This window comes from Cupressus sempervirens, chromosome 8, assembly GCF_028749045.1.
Source record: "Cupressus sempervirens isolate cs-2001-9-10 chromosome 8, ASM2874904v1, whole genome shotgun sequence".
NCBI lineage: Eukaryota > Viridiplantae > Streptophyta > Pinopsida > Cupressales > Cupressaceae > Cupressus > Cupressus sempervirens.
In genome coordinates this window covers 793,962,537-793,982,788 of record NC_143125.1, presented here as the reverse complement: position 1 = coordinate 793,982,788, position 20,252 = coordinate 793,962,537, and the positions used below count along the sequence as shown (strand labels likewise).

Here is a 20,252-nt window from a genome sequence, read left to right as displayed (position 1 = left end):
AGATTATCAGATGTTGTTTTACACTCAGTTTATTATATGATGAGATTACTTGGTATTCTATATTTCATGCATGTATGATGATTATTCAATGTTTTCAATTATCGACGATGATTAGTTAGATGGTTTATTATCACATGTGCTTTCTTATGGATACTTACCCCATACTACATGTGTATGGTGTGCGTGTTTGTTTTCTTTATGTATGGTGTTTCTGATGTGGTTAAGGAAGGGAGTTGTAGTCACCTGCTAGTCAGGATCTACACGATGCACCACTTCCTGCCATTGTCTGTTTAGTTTAGAATATTGTGTTTGTACATGCGTGAATTTTATGTAGGTTGCAGGTACCGGGTATCGACTTCCCTGAATTGCCAGGATGAGCGTACCCTATCGCATTATCTCAATGGTAAGAGAGGGGAGATAAACTCTTAAGTCCAAATCCTAAACCCTTTAGCCGATTGTCCTAATTGATAATTAGGACAAGTATCTGAGTTAAGTATCCTCTGAATGCATCAAATGATGTAATTTCGTGATTATAACCCTTTTGTTTGATTTAGTATGTGTTTTTCTATGATGGGTTTTAGTATGTTGTTTTATGAGTCCTTGGTGTACTTTCTATTAATTAAGTTTAATTAAAAAGATTAAATTAATGATTTAATTTAATGTGAATTATTATGTCACTTTAATATTTAATGGCATTTAATTAATTGAGAAATTAATTAAATAATAAGGAATTAAATTTGGAGATAAAAGCTTTAAGTCTAAATTTAGAACATGATAATATTTAGTTAATTTAATAATAATATATTTAGAGTTCATTTTTAAATAAATGCTAAATATTATTATTATTTGAGTTAATAAATATTTTATCAATTAAGTTTCTAAAATAATTTAAAAAGTGAAAATATAATTATTTAATAAAAGATTCTAGTTCGCATGACTTGTGCATAAGATTAAATATAAGAAATAAATTAAAAAGATAAAATAAGAGAAAATTATAATGTTGTTTTAATTTCATAAAGTGCGCATGGGTTTAAAAGTAATAAAGATTAAAAATAGAAGTCAAGTGAAGAAAATAAAATAAAATTATTTAATAATTCATTTAATGTGCGTAGATTAATACAAGTTAATTTAAGAGTTAACTTAGTTGAGCAAAGAGTCCTCTCGGGTGAACGCACAATTAGTGCCCCGATTTGAGTAGAAGATTCCTTATCACAACTTTGGGGTTCATTTTTGAGGGACAGCGAATTTGGGAAAGAATTTTTGGAGACAAGGATTTTAGGAAACATCTTTTGGCAGCGAATTTCGGAAGGAGAATTCTAAAGAAGTTTTTCAGAGGAAAGTTATTGAAGGAGAGCGAATTCTCTCATAGTTTTTCGTGGATTGCGTATTAGCATCAGGATTAGGTAGGGTCTTCTGTTTTGATCGCTTATTAGCTACGCAATTTTCCTTTCCTGTCTTCTTCATGTTTGTGGAGTACAAATCCAATTTCTCTGTGATGAAGGTTTAAATATTTCAATTTTGAAAATTATTAGATGCTTGTTATTAACTTCTGTATATGTAAGGATTAGAAAAGAATTCGAATAAATTTTGTTTTCTAAATCAAAGAACACAAGATTTAACAGGAAGGAGTTGAATCTAAAGATGAAATTCTAAAATTGGATGGTTAATAATGTTTTCTCCATCAGAGTATAGATGAAATCAAATTTATTTATTTATTTATAAATAATAATAAATAAATAAATAAAATATATGTAAAATTAATGAGAGTGTTGATAGGAGTTGATAAAAATGAATATAATATAATACATGTTTGTGAAATATTGTTTTTTTTTTAAAATAAAATTTTAAAAAATAAAATAATATATAATACATTAAAAAAAAAAAAAAAACCATACGCCGACTTACCTTCTTATTTTCTGACAGCGGCTGACCGCTGTACATAGTCATATGTCCACTGCAGCGATTTATAATCGCTTGGCAATTTGTTTTAAATTTTAAATTTATATATATATAATGTTTTTTTTTAATATATAGTTTTAAGTTATGTAAATTTTAGATTATATAAAATATAAATGGGGGATAGATTACCACCCGTACTCCACCTCACCCGTGAGAAGCGGCTTGGAAGCGCATTAAACCTGAAATTGGGCTATTAATATTATACATGCAAAACAAAGAGATAATATTAAATGACAACTCCTCTTTTATAAAAAAGTTAAACAAGAAAGGGAAGAGAGGTGGGGGCCACGTGCCCACCTCCTTGCTTTGGCTTAAAAGTCAACATAATTACATTTTGGAGTTTCCTAAATATTCATTCTAACTTACTTAAGGGAGTTTTTTTTTAGCATATTGAATTTGAGATGCTTTTTAATCTTTTTATTAGTTAGTTTGAATATATAGGTATTGGGTTAATTGAAACTAAAATAGTTTGTAATTAATATATCTATGTTTAAATAAATTATTATTATTATTAAGTGATTTAAATTATAATAATATTTAATTTAAGTCTTAACTAAACTATTAATATAGTAATGAATTAGAATTGGGATGAATAATTTATATATTAATTAATTTAATTAAAAATGATTTAATTAGAATTAATTAATAATGTAAGTTGTTCAAGTTATAAGTTTTATTTAATTATTGTAATACGGATTTTTAATAGATTGTAGATTATTTTGTTTGGAAGACAATAGGCATTATTATTTTTAAATCATTTAAATAATTACCTTTAGATTATTTTTAGGAAACTGATTTAAAATCAATAAGGGTAAAGTTCAGACTAAGAATGGGCTAATTGTAAGGGTTAATTGCGAAAACTTTTTACGAGAGACATACATGAAACTGGAACTTAAAACCTTACATTAACTCAAAAATATATTATCATTCATGCCCAACTATGTGATGATTCTGTTCTATGCGATTTTTTTTGTTGTCTATGTTTTGGGGTTTGTTCTAGTGGTGGCCAGTTTAGGTTGTTACCAGAGACTCGGGGTTGTGAATGTGATGTTATGATGATTTGGTCTCGATCTTTCTTAACCCGACATGGTAATGTGATGGAGTGCTCTATGATATGTTATATTTACTGGTTGTTATTGCTTTCTAGTTTCCTTGTGTGAAGCTGAGATGTATGTTTATGAGAAACCTGAATTAACCATTTTTGAGTCTTGATCAGTTATATTTGATTTTCCTTCCAGTTGCTTGAGAGGACTGAGATGTTTTAAGTGATTTGTCCTTGATGTTGTCATGTTGTGACATGTTTTGACTTGACCATTTTGGAGTCTTCGATCAGTATTGTGATTTACTATTGGGATACTTTCTGGTTGCTCGTTGGAGAACCATTGGATATTGTGATTTATCATTGATGCCTTCAGTTGCTGATAGAGAACTGTTGTGATCATATGATTATTATTTGATGCTTATCAATTGCTCATGAAGAACTGATGTAATTATTGTAGCTTATCTTTTATGATGTTTTTCCAATCGCTTGTATAGGACTGAGGTGATTTTATTATGATTCTTTGATTGTGATTTCATGAGCCTAGGGTAGGTTATCTATGTGTAGTGTCAGGAAGTGGCTTGCAATGAGGGACGGGAGACCCGAAGTGGCTCTGGGGATGACTCATTGTAAGTTGTTTGTTTTAATAAGTGAAAACATCTCACCTAAATACTGACTTAAATGAACCTAATAAGATAACTGTATGTTCTCTCCCATGCCTTGAGTGCTACTACAGACTAGGATGGGGTAGAGAGAACGCTTGGTTGCGACCTTGCATTCCATAGTATGCCTCGTCAGTACGAGAGGATACTAATGGCCGCAGGATTACTGGGGACCCGAGATTCCTGAGGGATTTCTTGGGTAACTTCCAATGTGATTCATGTGATGACACTTTCCCGCTTGCATAGTAGGTTTCCTATGTGTCTTTGTGGTGCCTCTGGGTCTAGATGTCTATCTATGTTGGAACCTTTGAGTTAGTGTACTTTTAGGATTCCCTAGACTTAGAGAGTACTTGTGTTTTGTGTTTTGATATCTTGTTTGGGACTTGAGACTATCTCCTCAGCGCGGTGGGAGTGGACCATTTAGGTTCCATGCGGTCGGGTGGTAGTGCTTTTACTCTTACCATTTGAGATCTGTCTGGTGCTACCTTGGCTGGAGCTTCTTGGGATGCTTGTTCATAATGTTTAGGTGATGTGTTCTACTTTGGAGGATCATCTTATGCTTTATTCTCGAATGTTAGAATTCTTTATGCGTATTTGGTAGCATGTTAGATTTCTTTATGCATATAAGGTAGTATGTTTTAGGAGTGATGTCCCTATTGCTATACTACCGATGATATCTACGGTGACTTGGGATGTTACGCGTGGGGGATGGCTAGGGCCCATGATGGTCTAATGATGTTATTGATGGTTGGGAGGAACCACACACTTAGATTAGTTGTGTTTTATGATATATGTTTTATCATTATGGATGTATGGATGTATCAAGTATGTTATTAGTTTCATTTATTTTATTGTACTTTGTATCGTGGATTTGAGGATGATGTATCTTTATCTTTACATATGTATATTCTTTTAGGCCTTTCATACCCTGTGACATGTACAGTGGATGATTGAGCATTCCGAATTAATTTGCCAAGAGGCATTCAAAACAAATGTATATTGTGGGCATTGGACTTTTGTATTATTCTTTCATGTGGATGTGGTAGTTGTTAGACTCAGAATTAATTAAATTTAAAAGTAACTCAACGTCTTGGGATCCTTAAGGAATGTAACCTGTTATGTATGATTGTTGATGATTACATGTTATTGCTTCTGCTACTACGTGTTTGATGTGTATGTTATACATGCTTACTTTTAAAAAAAAAAATGTTTAGCAAACTTAGTAAAACTTTAGGTTAATTCTTTTGGATCTCTTGGCGGGGCGTTACAATTTGGGATGACAAAACAAGTGAGGGCGGGAACTGTAGATGAACAATCTCTTAGCTAATATATGAAAGACATAGCAAATGCAAACAATGATGTGTTGTGGTAATCCGGGCCCAATTAGAATCTTCTCATTTTGGCTGACCACACTTTTGTATTTTGAAACAATGAAGACCTGATGAGCATTATTAAGCAAGTGATCTTATAATGTTACAATCTGTTGACTACAAGCAAGTTCAAAGATGATTACCCGCAATTGAGTTTCCAAATAAAATGCAAGTGGTCACAAATGCGCTAAAATTGATGTTTGATACAGTTCTTGCATAGTTCGAGCCTTCAAGTTCACCAAAATTTGATCTCTTTATTCATTCATTGTGAGTTTCTTACCATATAACCCTTGAAGTATTCATTCATAGTTGTACTCGAGTCTTCCTGACATGATATGTTATATCATCTAGGACAACATAGATGAATTTATTCACAAGTATGAAAGTGTGCGAAGCACAGGAACATTCATGACGCAAGCACATGGATTGGCAACAAAACAAAGACTAAATAAGATCATATACTTTGATTGTAATCTTTACTGGTAAGGCAACATGGATGTCATAGTCAAATAATTAGTCTACAAATTTCGGTCAACATACAATCCAAATAGCGATTGTTATCATCAAATAATCATAGATAACCACTGTTGTGAATGATACGAACACCTAATCAATTGATGAAAAGATTGGAAGAGTATTGTGACATTCTTGTTTCTTCTGTCTCTCTCATGAATTATCAAAGGGCCTTCTCACAATTGTAAATAAAATTCAGATGAAAAAATCACACAATAATGAAGCTTTATATGTTTCAACTTTCAATTACAATATTCACATCTCAGTTTATGAATGATCCCCGATAACCCCCATATTGTAGTTTGTAAATTTATATAAATTAAAATCCATTCGATTGGAGATGATAAACCTAATATGAATAAATCAACCACACCAAAATTTTTCACATGCTTAGACAATCATTCTAGAAACACTCAAGAACAACAATATTCAATAATCGTGTCTATATGTGTTGAATATATGATCTTTCTTCTTGCTTGGTTGTGCTTGTAGTTATTTTCCTTCATATGCTTTGCGATACCTTTAATCCTTTCAGACTGATCCACATGTGCTTCCCATGGATATGTTTGTATTTTTTTCAAATTAGTAATCTAGTCTTTTCTATCCTTTCTTACAATTGCAGTCTAGCTCTGAGACCATGTTAAGTAACATGGATAGATTTCTACAAATGTACTAACATGGTCAATGTAATTGATGTATTTCAAATGGAGATTTGAAAACTCATAAATATGAAAGAAGACATGTCTTATGAGTTAATATATTAATTATATAAATAACCATATGTCTAATATATATATTATTTGATATATATATAATGATGATTTACCATCAATAATGTATCTCATGATCGAAACAATTTGAATGCAACTACAAACTTAACAATTTTAAATTAGAAAATTATAAATTTTATATAAAAGATTTATCTATTGAATTTTAATCTTCGTCATCATATCTCTATAAACTATTATAATTTAAGACAAGTACAACCGACTACATGACACTTTTTTCATCTCTACGGTTATCTCTTTCATTCATTCTCATATTTTTTTATATCTTTCCTTTCTCTTTTCATCATTTCTTGGCTCGTGTGCCACCTTTTGCCTTTGGATTACTGGTCTTTCATTTTTCTCTCTTTCAATCTCATTTTGAAAATGAAATCTAGCGGAGAAAGAAAACTGAATAGTCAAATCCAAATATATTCAATTAATAAATTCTCAATCTAAGCTCACTCTTATTTACCCTAAATATTATTATTTTTATTCACGACAATGTGACGTATTATTTATTTGTTCATTTCTTGTTGAATTTTTATTATCTATAATACCTTTTATAAATAAATAATAAAAAAAAAATCTGTGACACGTTTTAATTTTTGCTTCATGACCATAGAATATTCTCTTTTTCTTTTGAGAATTTGAACCTCAAACAAAAAGAGCAGACCTCACACATTCTTATCTCCTATCCGTAAAAATCTCCCCAATTGGCATGTAGACGCGGTCACAGTACAATCGCACACTTGTCCAATTTCCAAATACGCCACGTGTCAGTCTTTAAAGGCTTTCAAGTTTTTCCCTGCAAAAAAATCTCTACTGGATTAACTGTAATTTTGCAGTCTATTTTTGCGACTGGAACCCGAAGGCTTTGGGTCTAAAATCCACGTTCCAGAACTTGAAGCTTTTCAATCTTTTCGTTGCAAAGGGTTTGGAATGAGCTCAGCGTTCTAGAGAATTAAACGGCGTCAAAAATGATGCAGTGTGCGGAAATTTACATTCGATTTCCTCGGGAGGGGATATAATTAGTAATAAATATATCTGGGAGGGTGGGAGGATTTCGGGCGCCGTTTTCCTGCCAAAATTATGACTATTGGAGCCACACTTTCCCAAGGCCAGCTCGGCTGTTTTGGCTCGCGAGGTATATTCGGAGTTCGTTTTTGATTTTTAAATACATTAAATGGCTTATCTTTTGAGGTGCCGCTCTTGTGGATTTGAAAAAGAATAAAATGGCGGGCACTTACAGTTTTTGTGAATTCTGTCTTTGATTTATTTGGCAAGTTGTTGTTACAGGTGTGTGAGTCCGGTTTATTGAACCTTTCTTTAGGATGTAATTGTTATTGTGTGCTGTAATTTATAGTTTTGGTTTTGGTAAGTACGGCGTACCGTCCATGGCCGTCCACCAGATTTGAACTTTGTTGTCTCAATTTAACTAAAATAATATATCTATATGAAATGTACTAGGTACTCTTACTTAGTACTGAAAATCTGTTTTTTTAAAAAGAAAAGCATGAGACACTTCACAGATCGTATATTAAATATATTAAGCGTTGAGCTTGAACTAGCACGATACAGAGGAATTGTAAGCGAAGACAAATTTATAAGAGGCATGCGTGGTTTTCCGCTGCTGTGATCTGTTGGAAGAAGACCGCCCTGCTAGATTGAATATGGGATTGCACTGTCTGCCGAGCCAATAAAAAACTGGACCAAATGTTAGTTTCCTGTTACGTGGGCTAGTGCCCATTACAGCGTGCTGGTGATATGTATAATGTGACGGCACGTGGCCATGTCGTCTGTACCTTTTGATTTAAATCCTTCTACGTTTTAGCATTTATTGCTTTGACGACATCACTGGCTAAACTTGGAGTGGTTGGTGCGAATGGCACAGTTAGGGTCTGTTTCAGTCAGAATCCAAGCTTTAATCAAGCCAAAGTAGTATGAATGGATTTTTTGAGTGCATGTCCCTTATTGACATTGCTGTAACAATTTTCCGACAATCTTCTTTTAACATTATTCTATAACAGAAACTACAAAATTAATTTCCCCCAATTTCCAGCTGCTGATATAATCCATTTCAAATACATTTACTTATGGAATATATATGTATTGCTATTATGGAATGTTACGTTCATAAACTACGAACAAAATTCTGACATCATAAAATAGATAAATCCTTATGAAACTCGTGGCTGACCTCATTGCAGAGAGTCAACAATCAGATCAGCTTTCCAATGTTTTTCTTGAATTCCTTATTGACTATATGACACTTCCAAAGGAAGCTGTATGACTCCCTTGAATGGTATGACAACCCTTTATAAGCTGCGACCTCCAAAAAATAGGCAGTGACAGGTTTGTTAATGCATATTCAAGGCTGTTCACAAGGCTCATAAAGCCTTTGAAAATATTATCACTGTTTTCATTTTAGGATTTGATATGGTACGATTCCTTTTGGGTTTTTTAATAAGGTGTAGCTAGGTTAATCTCAGTATAGTATTGGTAATATGTTTTCTCCACATCACACGCAACACATAAAACTGGTTCCTTCTCCCTTTAGACAATCTACACATTAAGGTCTGATCTGTCTTCTCTATCCGTACAACACTTGTTTACAAATTTATTACTTGCAGGGAAATCTCAATAAATTTGTACATTGAATTCCAAAGTCGATAACTATCAACAAACTTCTTGCAAAGCCTATATCAATCTGCACATGTGGGAATTCTAGATGACCTTTGAATCTTTTATATCCACATTCTGACCTTGAATGAATCACATGATATTGGCTAGGGGTGAATCTTTTACCACTGAAACCAATCTTACCTTAGGGCTGGAAGAGATGAACAGCATTTAAGCTCACAAAGAATATAGATCTTTATAAAACATTCAGAACGAATGTGAATTCCACAGTTATGGGATCATTTGATTGCTTAATTTGTTCGTTTCATAGTTGTCTCTTCGTATTATGAGAGCTAAACATGTGTATAAATATAAGTGCACATTGGATATAATTATGTTGAAGAAGTGAGTATGGTTATTGCTCTGCCTGAAGAGTGGATGTGGCCATTTATGGTGAACCACTATAAACCTGTTGTTAATTTGTGCTGTTTTCAAATCTCTAATTTTGTTTCCATTTCCTATTTGGTTGCCTTTTTATTTTTACAATTGGTAGTAGAGATGTGTTGAGTCAGTTGGCAAGAGAGATTCAAGTTTGAGTTGGAGCAATGTTGTTTGAAGAAGAAAAGATCGAACTTAAGTTTGATGGCCATGGAAGATGCAAATGGAGGACTATTTGGAACTAGAAAACTTGTGGCAAACATTACACGATAAAGCAAGGAAACCAGGAACCAATCACATGGAGATTGGGATATTCTAGACACAAGAGCACTTAGAGCCATTTGGTTGTGCTTATCATCTTTAGTAACACATTTAGCCCATCCAAGGCAACCACAACTATTGAATTGACGAGTGCATTGGGTAAGTTATATAGAAAACTCTCAAGATTGAATAAGGTAATTTTGACCTCAGAAAAAATTACATCTGATATTTGGATGCATGATTGGGAGCATCGTTTTATGCTACTCTGTGTGAAAAGTTTTTTGAAAACTTGCAAATTGGTGACTTTGGTAAGTTTTTTCTTGGGAAGAATAATTCTTATGATGCTAATTGGCAAAGGGGATGTTTTGTTAAAACTAGCAAATGGAAATAGCTGACTGTTAAAGGATGTTAGATATGTACCTTAGCTGAAACAAATTTGATTTCAGCTGGACAAATGTGTTCTCAAGGGTGTGATATCACTTTCAAACCCAATAGATGGAAAGTTAAAAAAGGGGCCTTGGTAATTGCTTGGGGTAGAAAATTAGGTACCTTGTACGCGATAGAGGGTCATCCTAAAGTGGGATTTGTTTTGCAGCAGAATGTAGTAGAGCCTATTGGGGAGGTAATTCTTGAGGTCTCTCTTGTTAAGTTGTTAAGGATGATGCAAAGGTCGATTAGGTGAAGTTGACCCCAAAACTCAACCATGCCTTAGGAAGGCCCTTTAATAGAGTAAGGTCTGCATTGAAGACTCAACCATAATGGAAGGTTTAAATGGTTTCACTTTTACTATTAATTTACTGGTGCTCGGATATGAGCCACACTGTCATGGGAATTATGACAACTACAATTATGGAGGTATTGGCAAATGAAAGGACAAAGACCTCCACTCGTGATTTTCAAAGGGGATCTAAGCAAGAGAAAAAAGTCCACAACTTCAAGGTAGATAAGGCAACTTATTCCTTAGCTATTCTTGCAAAGACTTATGAAAGTCATATGAATGAAGGCTTTCCGGATGAATTATAGATCACACATTCAAAGAAGATGATGAACCGAGAATGGAAGCAACTGTTTGTCTTCTCTAAAGAGTACATTCAAATCTCCTTCGTGGAGATCACAATGAAAGGCAAGGAAATTGTGAAAGATGATTTCATGGGGCATGTTGTGTTTTGATTTGTTTGAAGTGCCCACTAGGGTGCCCTCAGATAGTCCTATGGTGCCACAATAGTGCGGACTGAAGGGCAACAAAATTGAAGATGGTAATTCAAATTGTGCATTGTTTTCTAGTGGCAAGGATGGAAATGATATTTACTAGTGCACTTGTGGAGGATTTTCTTTTGCTATCATTATTGAAGATGAAAGTTTTCTATTATAGAATCTTTGGTATAGGTGCAGGATTGCAAAGCATATCAGAGGCAAGCTGCTTTGTATCCTTGAGAGTAAATTAAGGGATGCCTTAAAGTGAACCTTGGTGAAAGTGGGGGGTGTGTTGGGTGAAACCTATGATAAAGTAGGATACAGTATGAGGAAAGCCTAGCATGTTGTTGGGTTCTAATCCTACTAAGGTGTCTTGCTATCAATGAAATGCTATGTTTTATGGATGACAACAAGCTTTTGTGTTTTGCTAGATGTAAGTTTGTTCCTCTTAATGGAGAGTATGAATCTGTGTTTAAACTAATTCCTTAGTGGTGGAGAAATTAGAAACATGTGAGAGAAGCTGAATATAGGTGTATGCAAAAATCTTGGAGGTCCATATAGCTTCCATTAATCGAATTGGCATATCTTGTAACAAGTGAGCTTGTCTATCCTTGTTGAACATTTATAGCCACTAGGTTTAGTAAATTTGTCCCATCTAGTTTTAATTCTTGATGCTTATTTGAACTGAACATTATCTTTACTTGAACCATTGATATTGAGGAATTAGTGCACTCATCCATGTTGAAGTTATGGCTAGTAGAGACTAATATGGCATTCATCTGCTCCATCGACATATTCGATTTGGAATAAAATTTGTTCAAGTTGTTGGTCCTCAAATTTGTTTTCCTGTGAGACACATAAGATGTACTTGCTTTAACTACCTCATCCATATTGTCCTTTTAAATAAGGAGAGTGAGAAATAGGAAATGAACTGCCATTGTCAAAGAAGAATTTTCTAATGACATTGCTTACCTTCTTTTTGATGTAGAGGGAATTGTGGCTTGCTTCTAAACAAGGCTTACTTAGATAATTAGGTCTCACTAACCATACAATGGTTACTTCTCCCATGGCCTTGCCAAGGACTCACCAAGGACTTGTCTAAACCTTCCCAAGATTCCTATTCAAACAATCCAACTTGTTACTAGTTTACAATCTCGCACAACTTGATTGAGCTAACAGTTTGCTCCTCCCCAAGGACTACTACCACAAGCCCTCTACCAACTAGAACCTCAATGTTGTTACAACTTTCATGACATACAAGTAGTCTTCTTACATTCTATTTAGGCAATGGTTAAATGGGTTCTATTCAAATCAACTTACTTTTCAAGTTATTGCAGGAAGACCTAGATGACCTAATGCAATTAACCCTGCCTATTAGGTATTTAGCTTTAAACTTGACATCCACCTAAATAACCCTTGCAACAAATTGCAGTCCCTGACACCCATTTGGCAGCTCTATACAATTTCCAAGAATCATTTGGGTTTGGCTTCTAAGAGTCTTGACCCAAATTGAGCAAGATTAGGCTTAATGAGCAACTTTTGACCAATTTCCCAAACGACGACTACAAACCTTCATCAGTTCACTTTTCTTGAAGTCTTGGCACTTGGGGTCTGCACATGTCTGAGGAATCCTAATCTAGCATTAGATTCCACCATTCAATCCACTATACATCATAATCAAACTATCTTTCTCTCTTCCTAGCTCACCACATCCTAGTTATCAGCCTAGGGTATCATTGCAAAAATAGGAAATCAACCTTGGAAAGACCAAAACCAAAACCAAAACAAACTATACAAGCAATCCTAGCATTCCAAGAAGCTATTTCAAACTTTTGACTAGGAAATGCTAGGCAAAATTCATTTTAATTTCTAAATCCTAGATTTTGAGGGTTTTAAGCTTGTTTGAGTTCAAAAGCACGACTCTTTAAAACAAAACAACCTCAGAGCTTCAGACCAAGTTCTTTAGGAATCTAACTCAGTAATCTTGAAGATTTAAATGTTTGCTTAACAAATCTAATCAATGTACTATGAATTGTAGTATGGAAAAATGACAAGCTAACAAGAAAAACAAAGTAAAACTAAACACAAAAACTTGCTCTCTCGCCTTGATCGATCCAACCAACCTCAAAAACATTTTCCAATGCGTTATATCTTTTCTTTGATCAGTTGTGCCCATTCATAACTGATTTGCGGGCTTGAAGTTGCATTCTTGCAACATTGTTGCAAAAGTTGCAACTTTGCAATTTTGCATTTCCAATGCTCAATTTTACTCCTAAGTGTTCTAATTCACTTATGAATCATTCCAAACTCCTACTTAGCCTTGGAACACCCTTCTCAAGCAAGATTTACATGACCACTCTTGGTGGCTGAAGACCCCAGAATCGACAAGTCAATCAATCAGGGTTTGCAAACAAAATGGGTCTAATTAGGCTCAATCCCACACAATTTTCTGCCTTTAGACCTTATTACATCAGCTAATTACATTTAACAACAAAATTGCTAAGGTGCTCCTGCACCACTTTTGAACTTGGGTATTGAATATGTCCATTCCTAGATTTTAAGTTGAACCCACAACATTTCATTTCCCCTTAATTTTGTTGGCACCTAACTTTGTGGTACCTAAATTTGCTTGGTCCTGAGTTGCTTTGTGCTTTTGGCCTCATTTTATCATCACTTATAAGTGGTTTGAGATGATTCCATATGGGTCTACTTTGGTCAAGTTTGCACGAGTATCATTCCATTTCATTGTTCATATCCCTATTAATTTGTAAAAATCGAAAAGAGTCCAAGTGTGGGAGCGTTTCGTCATCTTCTATTTATGCAGAATTTCCTTTGGCCACTATAAATTTCTTGCTTGTATATAACCCAATTCTGAAATCTAGTCCCTCATGAAAGTTTTGTATGGTACATTTCTTCAGCCCCCCCTCCATTTTTCTCTTTTCCTATCTTTATGGAATCTTGATGGTGGTCCAAACCCACCCTTCTTTCTCCCCATATCTAGATCTATTGGGTGGTTTTGGTGCCTCCCTCTTGTTTATCGTAAGGGTAAATGGATTAATGCATACAGAGAGAATAGACAAGAACAACAGTACTCCTTTTATTAGTCGCATATGCCGAAGACAGTACAATATGCTCATGATGATGATTTTTTTGTATATATACTTTCTGAAGAACCTTCCCAAAGGGGTTCGTCGTTACAATGACCCAAAAGGGTGTATATATACTTTCTGAAGAACCTTCCCAAAGGGGTCTGTCGGCTATATGACAATTACCGAAGGGCCCGTCGGCTACATAATAAGAACCTTCCCGAAGGGACCCATCTGCTGATACACAATTTTACCGACGACACCTCCCCTCTAGGTGAAGGTATCATTCAACATAGACCGATGGATTTTTGACATGTGCTTAACCGCCTCCTGTGGATCCTAGTCTCTGGTTGATGTGATGTTCTTTGAAAGCTTGATCTTTTGGTGTAACGATAATGGTCAATCCAACAAGTGGTATTAGAGCGCTGGGTTACGGGTTCAAATCCCTCAGGTCATGCTGGTGGGGGAGTTGTTATGAGGTTGGTACCTTCGTCCCCTCTAGGTGAAGGTATCGTTCAGCATAGATCGATGGATTTGTGACATGTGTTTAACCGCCTCACGTGGATCCTTGTCTTTGGCTATTGTGATGTTCATAGAAAGCTTGAGCTTTTGGTGTAATGGCAATGGTGATTGCAACAAGACCTCCCTTCACTTCTTGCAGTCTTACATTTGTCCCTCTTTCTAGAATTTCGAAGAGGATTCATAGTTTGTCTTCCACTTCAGCCACATCTCCTGTCTAGCTTGACAAGGCTTCCACATGTCTCCCTCTCTCCTTGCTGTGTGAACTTCTAACTTGTATCTTGACATTTAAACATCCTTTCCAATTTCCGCTTCCTACATATATCCACTCTTGCATATAAATCCTGGAAAATCTTCAATTGCCTTTTACCTTTTGTTTCTTCTCATACAAACTTCAACTTGACATCTAGGTATTTTTCCATCACCTGGACATTGTAACTTGATGTCTAGTCATGCATTCTCTTCCTACATTCCTCCTCGGTGGTTCCTTCATTCCTTTCACCCCTTTTTGTGTACTTTCATTGTTATTCTGGATTTCCATTCATTCATCTAGTTATGAACCTTGGTCTTGTTCTGAAGTCCTGCATTGTTACTCTCCCATCTTTTCGGCACTACAAAAACAAATCAATTTTATTAGCTAAAATTATGATCAAGATGTTCTAAAAAGGGTGAGTTCTGAAGACTTTTTTGGAAGCTCAGTTGCAAAAGAAAAAAAACACTTAGGGTAACTGTGAAATACAAAATAACAAATTATAACATTATGCATGGTTATGCAAATGAAAAAGAGCAGCTTTTGATTAAAAAGTTTAGAACTTTGAAGAAATAGCATTTTATTTTTATTTTCATTTTTTATTTAAACAATAAAAAGGAAGTTTAAATTTTTAGTGTATTGAACCAAATGGATAATGATAAAATTACTATTCAACAGTTCAATTTGTTGAAAAATCAGACTGAATAAAGTAATAACATTGAAATAAAAGGAAAATGAATAAAAGCACTTTGAGTTTTGTCTTTGTCATTAGCTGCAAGGTCTTCCTCTTCCTCTCCTTCCCGTTTCTTCTTTCCGTTATCCTTTTGTGAAAATAGAGCAACAATGGGTATGGGGTTGCAGAATTAACCTTCTCCAATATATTGTAAGCATCTAGATTGCATGCTTTGTTCCTGAGGACATGTCCCTATACACCAATGAATTTAGTTGTCTCTCTAGATGCATGTATTAATGGTGCGGTGTGTGATTCATCCTCCATTCAGTGTCATTGACTTTATGCATTTTATATTCTTATTTTATATGTATGGGGAACCTTTGTAGATATTTGAATAAAAAATTCAATAAATATGACATATTTAGAGGCCTTTCACGGACTATATAATCTCCAAATATTATGTAAGCAATCATGGATGAGGATAAAATCAAGAGATTAGATCCAAAGTTTTTAAAATGACTGTACGGTACTTTAAGGAGAGGCAAGAGTTCAAACTTCACATATAGTAGTCAAATTTGCATTGACTAATTGTAACATTCTTTATAAAATCCTATGTAAAGTTCACAGCTGCTCCAGAGGATTTGATAGTGAACACAAATTGCGTGAATAATATCCATATATCAAATTAGATAATTTTTACTTTGTAACCACTTCCATGACACTCTTTGCCAGAGAAGATCATCATTCCACCTCCATAATTCTGAGTAGGATCTGATTGACGTCATATTCTGCTCTTTTTGGGTTAAAAAACTTTAAAACACGCATCTTTATAACGAGGTTTGCTGAAATCTGTATAAGCAGTTGGAATAAAACTCAGAAATTCATTCAAAAGCTCCCCTTGTGATATGTTCTTTAGAATAAGTTTTCTGTTGGCTATGCTTTCTTGTATTTTAACTATGCTGATTATTCTGATTACTTTATGGGTAGTGTTCTTAGTTTTTTGTATGTTTGTATACAAGTCAAATGAGAAAGATGACATGTAGCTCATGGTTGCTCAATAGGTTATCAACATAATCAAGCTCTTCGAGATTACAAGGCGAAGCACCATGAGACGAACCAAAGGATATCTCTTTCATCTCCACCTTTATGTTCCATATATCATACAAGAAAAATAACATTAAGAGGGGACACAAGTTTGAGAAAGAACTTTCAAGGAAAGCCAAATCATTCTTCTCCTTCGGGAGTCTTCATTTGCAGTCTTTGCAGAACTCCGAAGCATTTAAAATCCAGAAGGCAATTTTTGGGGAAACTTAAATGCTTTCTTTCCTCTGAATCGAGCAATGGTTACTGGGAAAAACCAACAAACTTGGCAAAGCTTGGTATATCTCTCAATAGGAAGTGGCAAGACTATGATCTCAGGTTTAAGGCATTTGCAGATACTGAACCTGAATTTGGAACAGATGGACCAGATTCAGTTCCCTCATTCAAAGGGCTGCCGGAGTCTGTTGGGGCACAGAAGATGGTTTATAAAAAAAGTCTATTAGGGAAGGAGTTTCCCAAGCGCTGGGTGATTGTACTTCTTTGTTTCTTTGCCTTTCTCCTCTGCAATATGGATCGTGTATGTTTTCTTTCTCACTTGTACTTGAAAAAAATCTCATTAATACATTTGAAGTGGCTTCTCATGAATCGTGCCATTTATATGTTAGTTTTATCTGGAACCAATCATGTCATATTCCTATTCTCTCCAATGTTTGGGTCTAGCTTTTTGTCTCCTCTTGAGGGAATTTGATGTTAATTTTAAATCATTAAACATAGCATTGAATACCATGGGTATATAGGAATATATTATATTGTGTGGGTTCATTGAGAGCATACATGGTATGAATGAAAGCATTAATTTGAAATGATTGTATATCAATCCATGGACCATGAGTGCATTGTCAACCCTTTCTTCCTTCCAGTGATTCAAACTAATTTTGTGCTTCCACTCTAAAGATGTTCTGCACTTTGTAGAAGCAGGTGGCATGTCTGTTTTTGCTCATGAAAGTTTCTGGATTTGATGGTAAAAAAAATCTACACAATCAAATCCAGAAAATTTCATGACCATTCATATGGATTGTGAAAATCTTGATGGTAAAAAAATTTACGCAATCAAATCCAGAAACTTTTCTGAACATTCATTTGGATTGTAGAAATCTACTAGCTTTAATGTATGTTTTTTATAGAGATAACCAACAAGAACTGTATGAATACTGGCTAATGTGGTACTAGTCCAAATTTGAAAGTTTGCATTTAAATTACCATTCCCAACTGTATATGAGAAACATAACTATTAGTATCTGTCATTTTTAACATTGTTCTGAACACAGGAATACAGAAATACTCATGTGAAATGTTCAATGGCTATATACTGACTTTTCAGTTTTTTGCAGGTAAATATGAGCATTGCCATTCTGCCTATGTCTTCAGAGTTCAAATGGAGTCCTGCAACAGTAGGTTTGGTGCAATCTTCATTCTTTTGGGGTTACCTGCTTACTCAGGTCAGTTATACAGAGAAATATCATCCAACCTTACCTATGGTTTCAAGGAAAGTGTTAACAGATTGCTTGAACTTGCTTGTTGACTGGATGCATATTTTTCTGCCATATCCATGAGTAATTTATGCAATGTTTGTTTATTGTCATTTTCTTTCTATCTCTGATGGAGTAAATTGGACCTTTCTCCCCTTGTGTCAGAGAATCTAGAAGCAATGTATCTTAAAGGATAAAACTAAAACCGTTTACCCCATATTGACAAAAGGCCTAAAATACTTAAGCTTGTATGGATATTATGACACTATGATTATATTTCCTGCCTTGACTTTTGATGTCAGTTTGTTCTAGTGGGATCCTGCTAGCATCTTGCATTTTCTAAATCATGGCTATATGCTTTGTCAAAAAATACCAATGCTCATTAGATGCAGAAATCATATGGAATTCTATCATCATTTATAAATATTTGCAGTAATACAGATTCCATTCTCTGAAAAGATATCATGGCCAAACTTTTACTATGCCTCCACCAACATTTAGAGTGTCTCCACCAACATTTAGAGCATTCTTATGGCCACCATTATTGGGCTTCCTATTGGACTCCATCTTGATTTGTTTCATAAGAATCAGCTTCAGTTCATGGAGTACAACATCACCTATGGAGAGTTCATCATAGAGAACCCCTATATATGCAATCCTATTGTATAACCACGTCTATCTGACTCTTTATGGTCATGAATGTAATATCCTAAATGTCTATGGTTCATGTCACCAAAACAGTGTCACTACTCCACATTATAGATGGTAGGTTGCTTTTGGTTCACAAACACAACGTTTCATAGTGATACACATTTAAGATGAGTATCCCTTGATAATTATGTGGGAGAATATTGTTTGTGGGATGTATAGAATAAGTGATGTGGGTTATTTGAAAATTTGAAATGAATATATAATCAGTTTATGAAATTCAAGAAGAGTCAGCAAACAATTTGGTTATGATGTTGAAAGATTGTTTCTTGAAATGAGCCGACAGTTCTTCCTGTTGTCAGCTGTTTGGTTGTAAACTCTCAGTCCCATAGACCCTTTGTGGTCTTTTGTTGGACATTAATAACTTTATCTTATCTTTTCTTATCTTATCTAGAAATGACCCAATGAGATAATGGATTAATTTATCGAAATGAAAAAAATTCAGGAGCTACAACTAAATTACTACAAGTTTGTTGTGGTTTTCATATATCAAATAGAAAGAGATAAGTGTTGGTACTCATTCTTATTACTAAGTAATTGATAAATATTTGCTTGATATTAATGATGATCAAGAGATCAATATATACAAAAGAATAAAAGATGTTTCCTTAGGAAACAATCGTAAAGAATAGAAACTTCCTATTCTAGATACAGGAAAATAAATATTAGAAACATTCTAATATTTATTGGAGATTACAATAGATAACCATTAAGTAATAAATAATGATAATAGAAACTATCTATTATCGTAATACCCTCCCTTAATGGTTAATCTATCCACAACACCAAGTTGTCCTTTGCATTGAACAAACTTATTTAGACCAAGAGGCTTGGTGAGAATGTTTGCAATCTTATCCATTGTAGGAATCCACTGCAAGTCAATTTGGTGCAAGAGCACCTAGGCTAACCTCTACTAGTTAGTCAATTTTGGCTTGTACTTGACTCTAGCCAAGTCAAGAAGTTAGTGTAATTTGGTTGAGGACCTTAGAAGGTCTTGTTTTATGTTGGTTAGGTGAATTAGTCACTAGGACTAAGGTCACTAATTAACCTTTGTTTGTTGTTATTTCAATTTCCTAGTGTTAGGAGCTTAGCTTAAGTTGGAGTCTTAAATGTGTTCTAAATACATAATGGTTGTTGTAAAGATTCCATAAGGTCATAAATGGCTTTGGATCCATGAAAAATAGGTGGTTATGAGTCCTAGAATATAGGATTGAGGCACATGACAAAGTTGCCAAGTGTTGAGAAGAAGTTGTCTTCAATTTTGCAATTATTGCAAAAGAGTGCATGCCATTTAGGTATCTTTGGATTCCCTAAGTTATAGGATGGTTATGCTGCATCCAGTAGGCCCTAAAATGAAGGAAATGGCATCTAATGAGACCTAATACTCGAACACAAAGTATGATGGAAGTATTGTAATAGTTTAGAGAAAGTTTAGAGAGCTCTGCAAGCATTTTTAACAGATTTTTACTGGTGTTTGTGTTGACAGTCATATTTAATGGACTGAACGACTAAATATAATTCTTGATTAGTGTTCTATAGGTTGTTTATGAACTTTTTCATTTGGATATCAGGTCATTTTGAGTTCATCTAAGTACTGGTTTTGGGCGTTTTAGTTCAGGCAGTC

General features: G+C 34.4%; 1 protein-coding gene across 2 annotated transcripts in view; it reads left to right on the top strand.

Moving 5' to 3' along the window:
* The first annotated feature begins 6,976 nt into the window (after positions 1-6,976).
* The window catches only part of LOC149544787 (ascorbate transporter, chloroplastic-like), a 117,261-nt gene continuing 103,985 nt past the window's right edge, over positions 6,977-20,252 (top strand). The window contains exons 1-3 of one of the 2 annotated variants that reach the window (XM_089795359.1): positions 6,977-7,454; positions 16,412-16,968; positions 17,783-17,890. In XM_089795359.1, coding sequence (XP_089651485.1) covers positions 7,400-7,454; positions 16,412-16,968; positions 17,783-17,890 — 720 coding nt within the window. In that variant the 5' untranslated portion in view covers positions 6,977-7,399. The remainder of the gene's footprint in view (positions 7,455-16,411; positions 16,969-17,782; positions 17,891-20,252) is intronic. The other variant, XR_016355071.1, reaches the window with a different exon arrangement.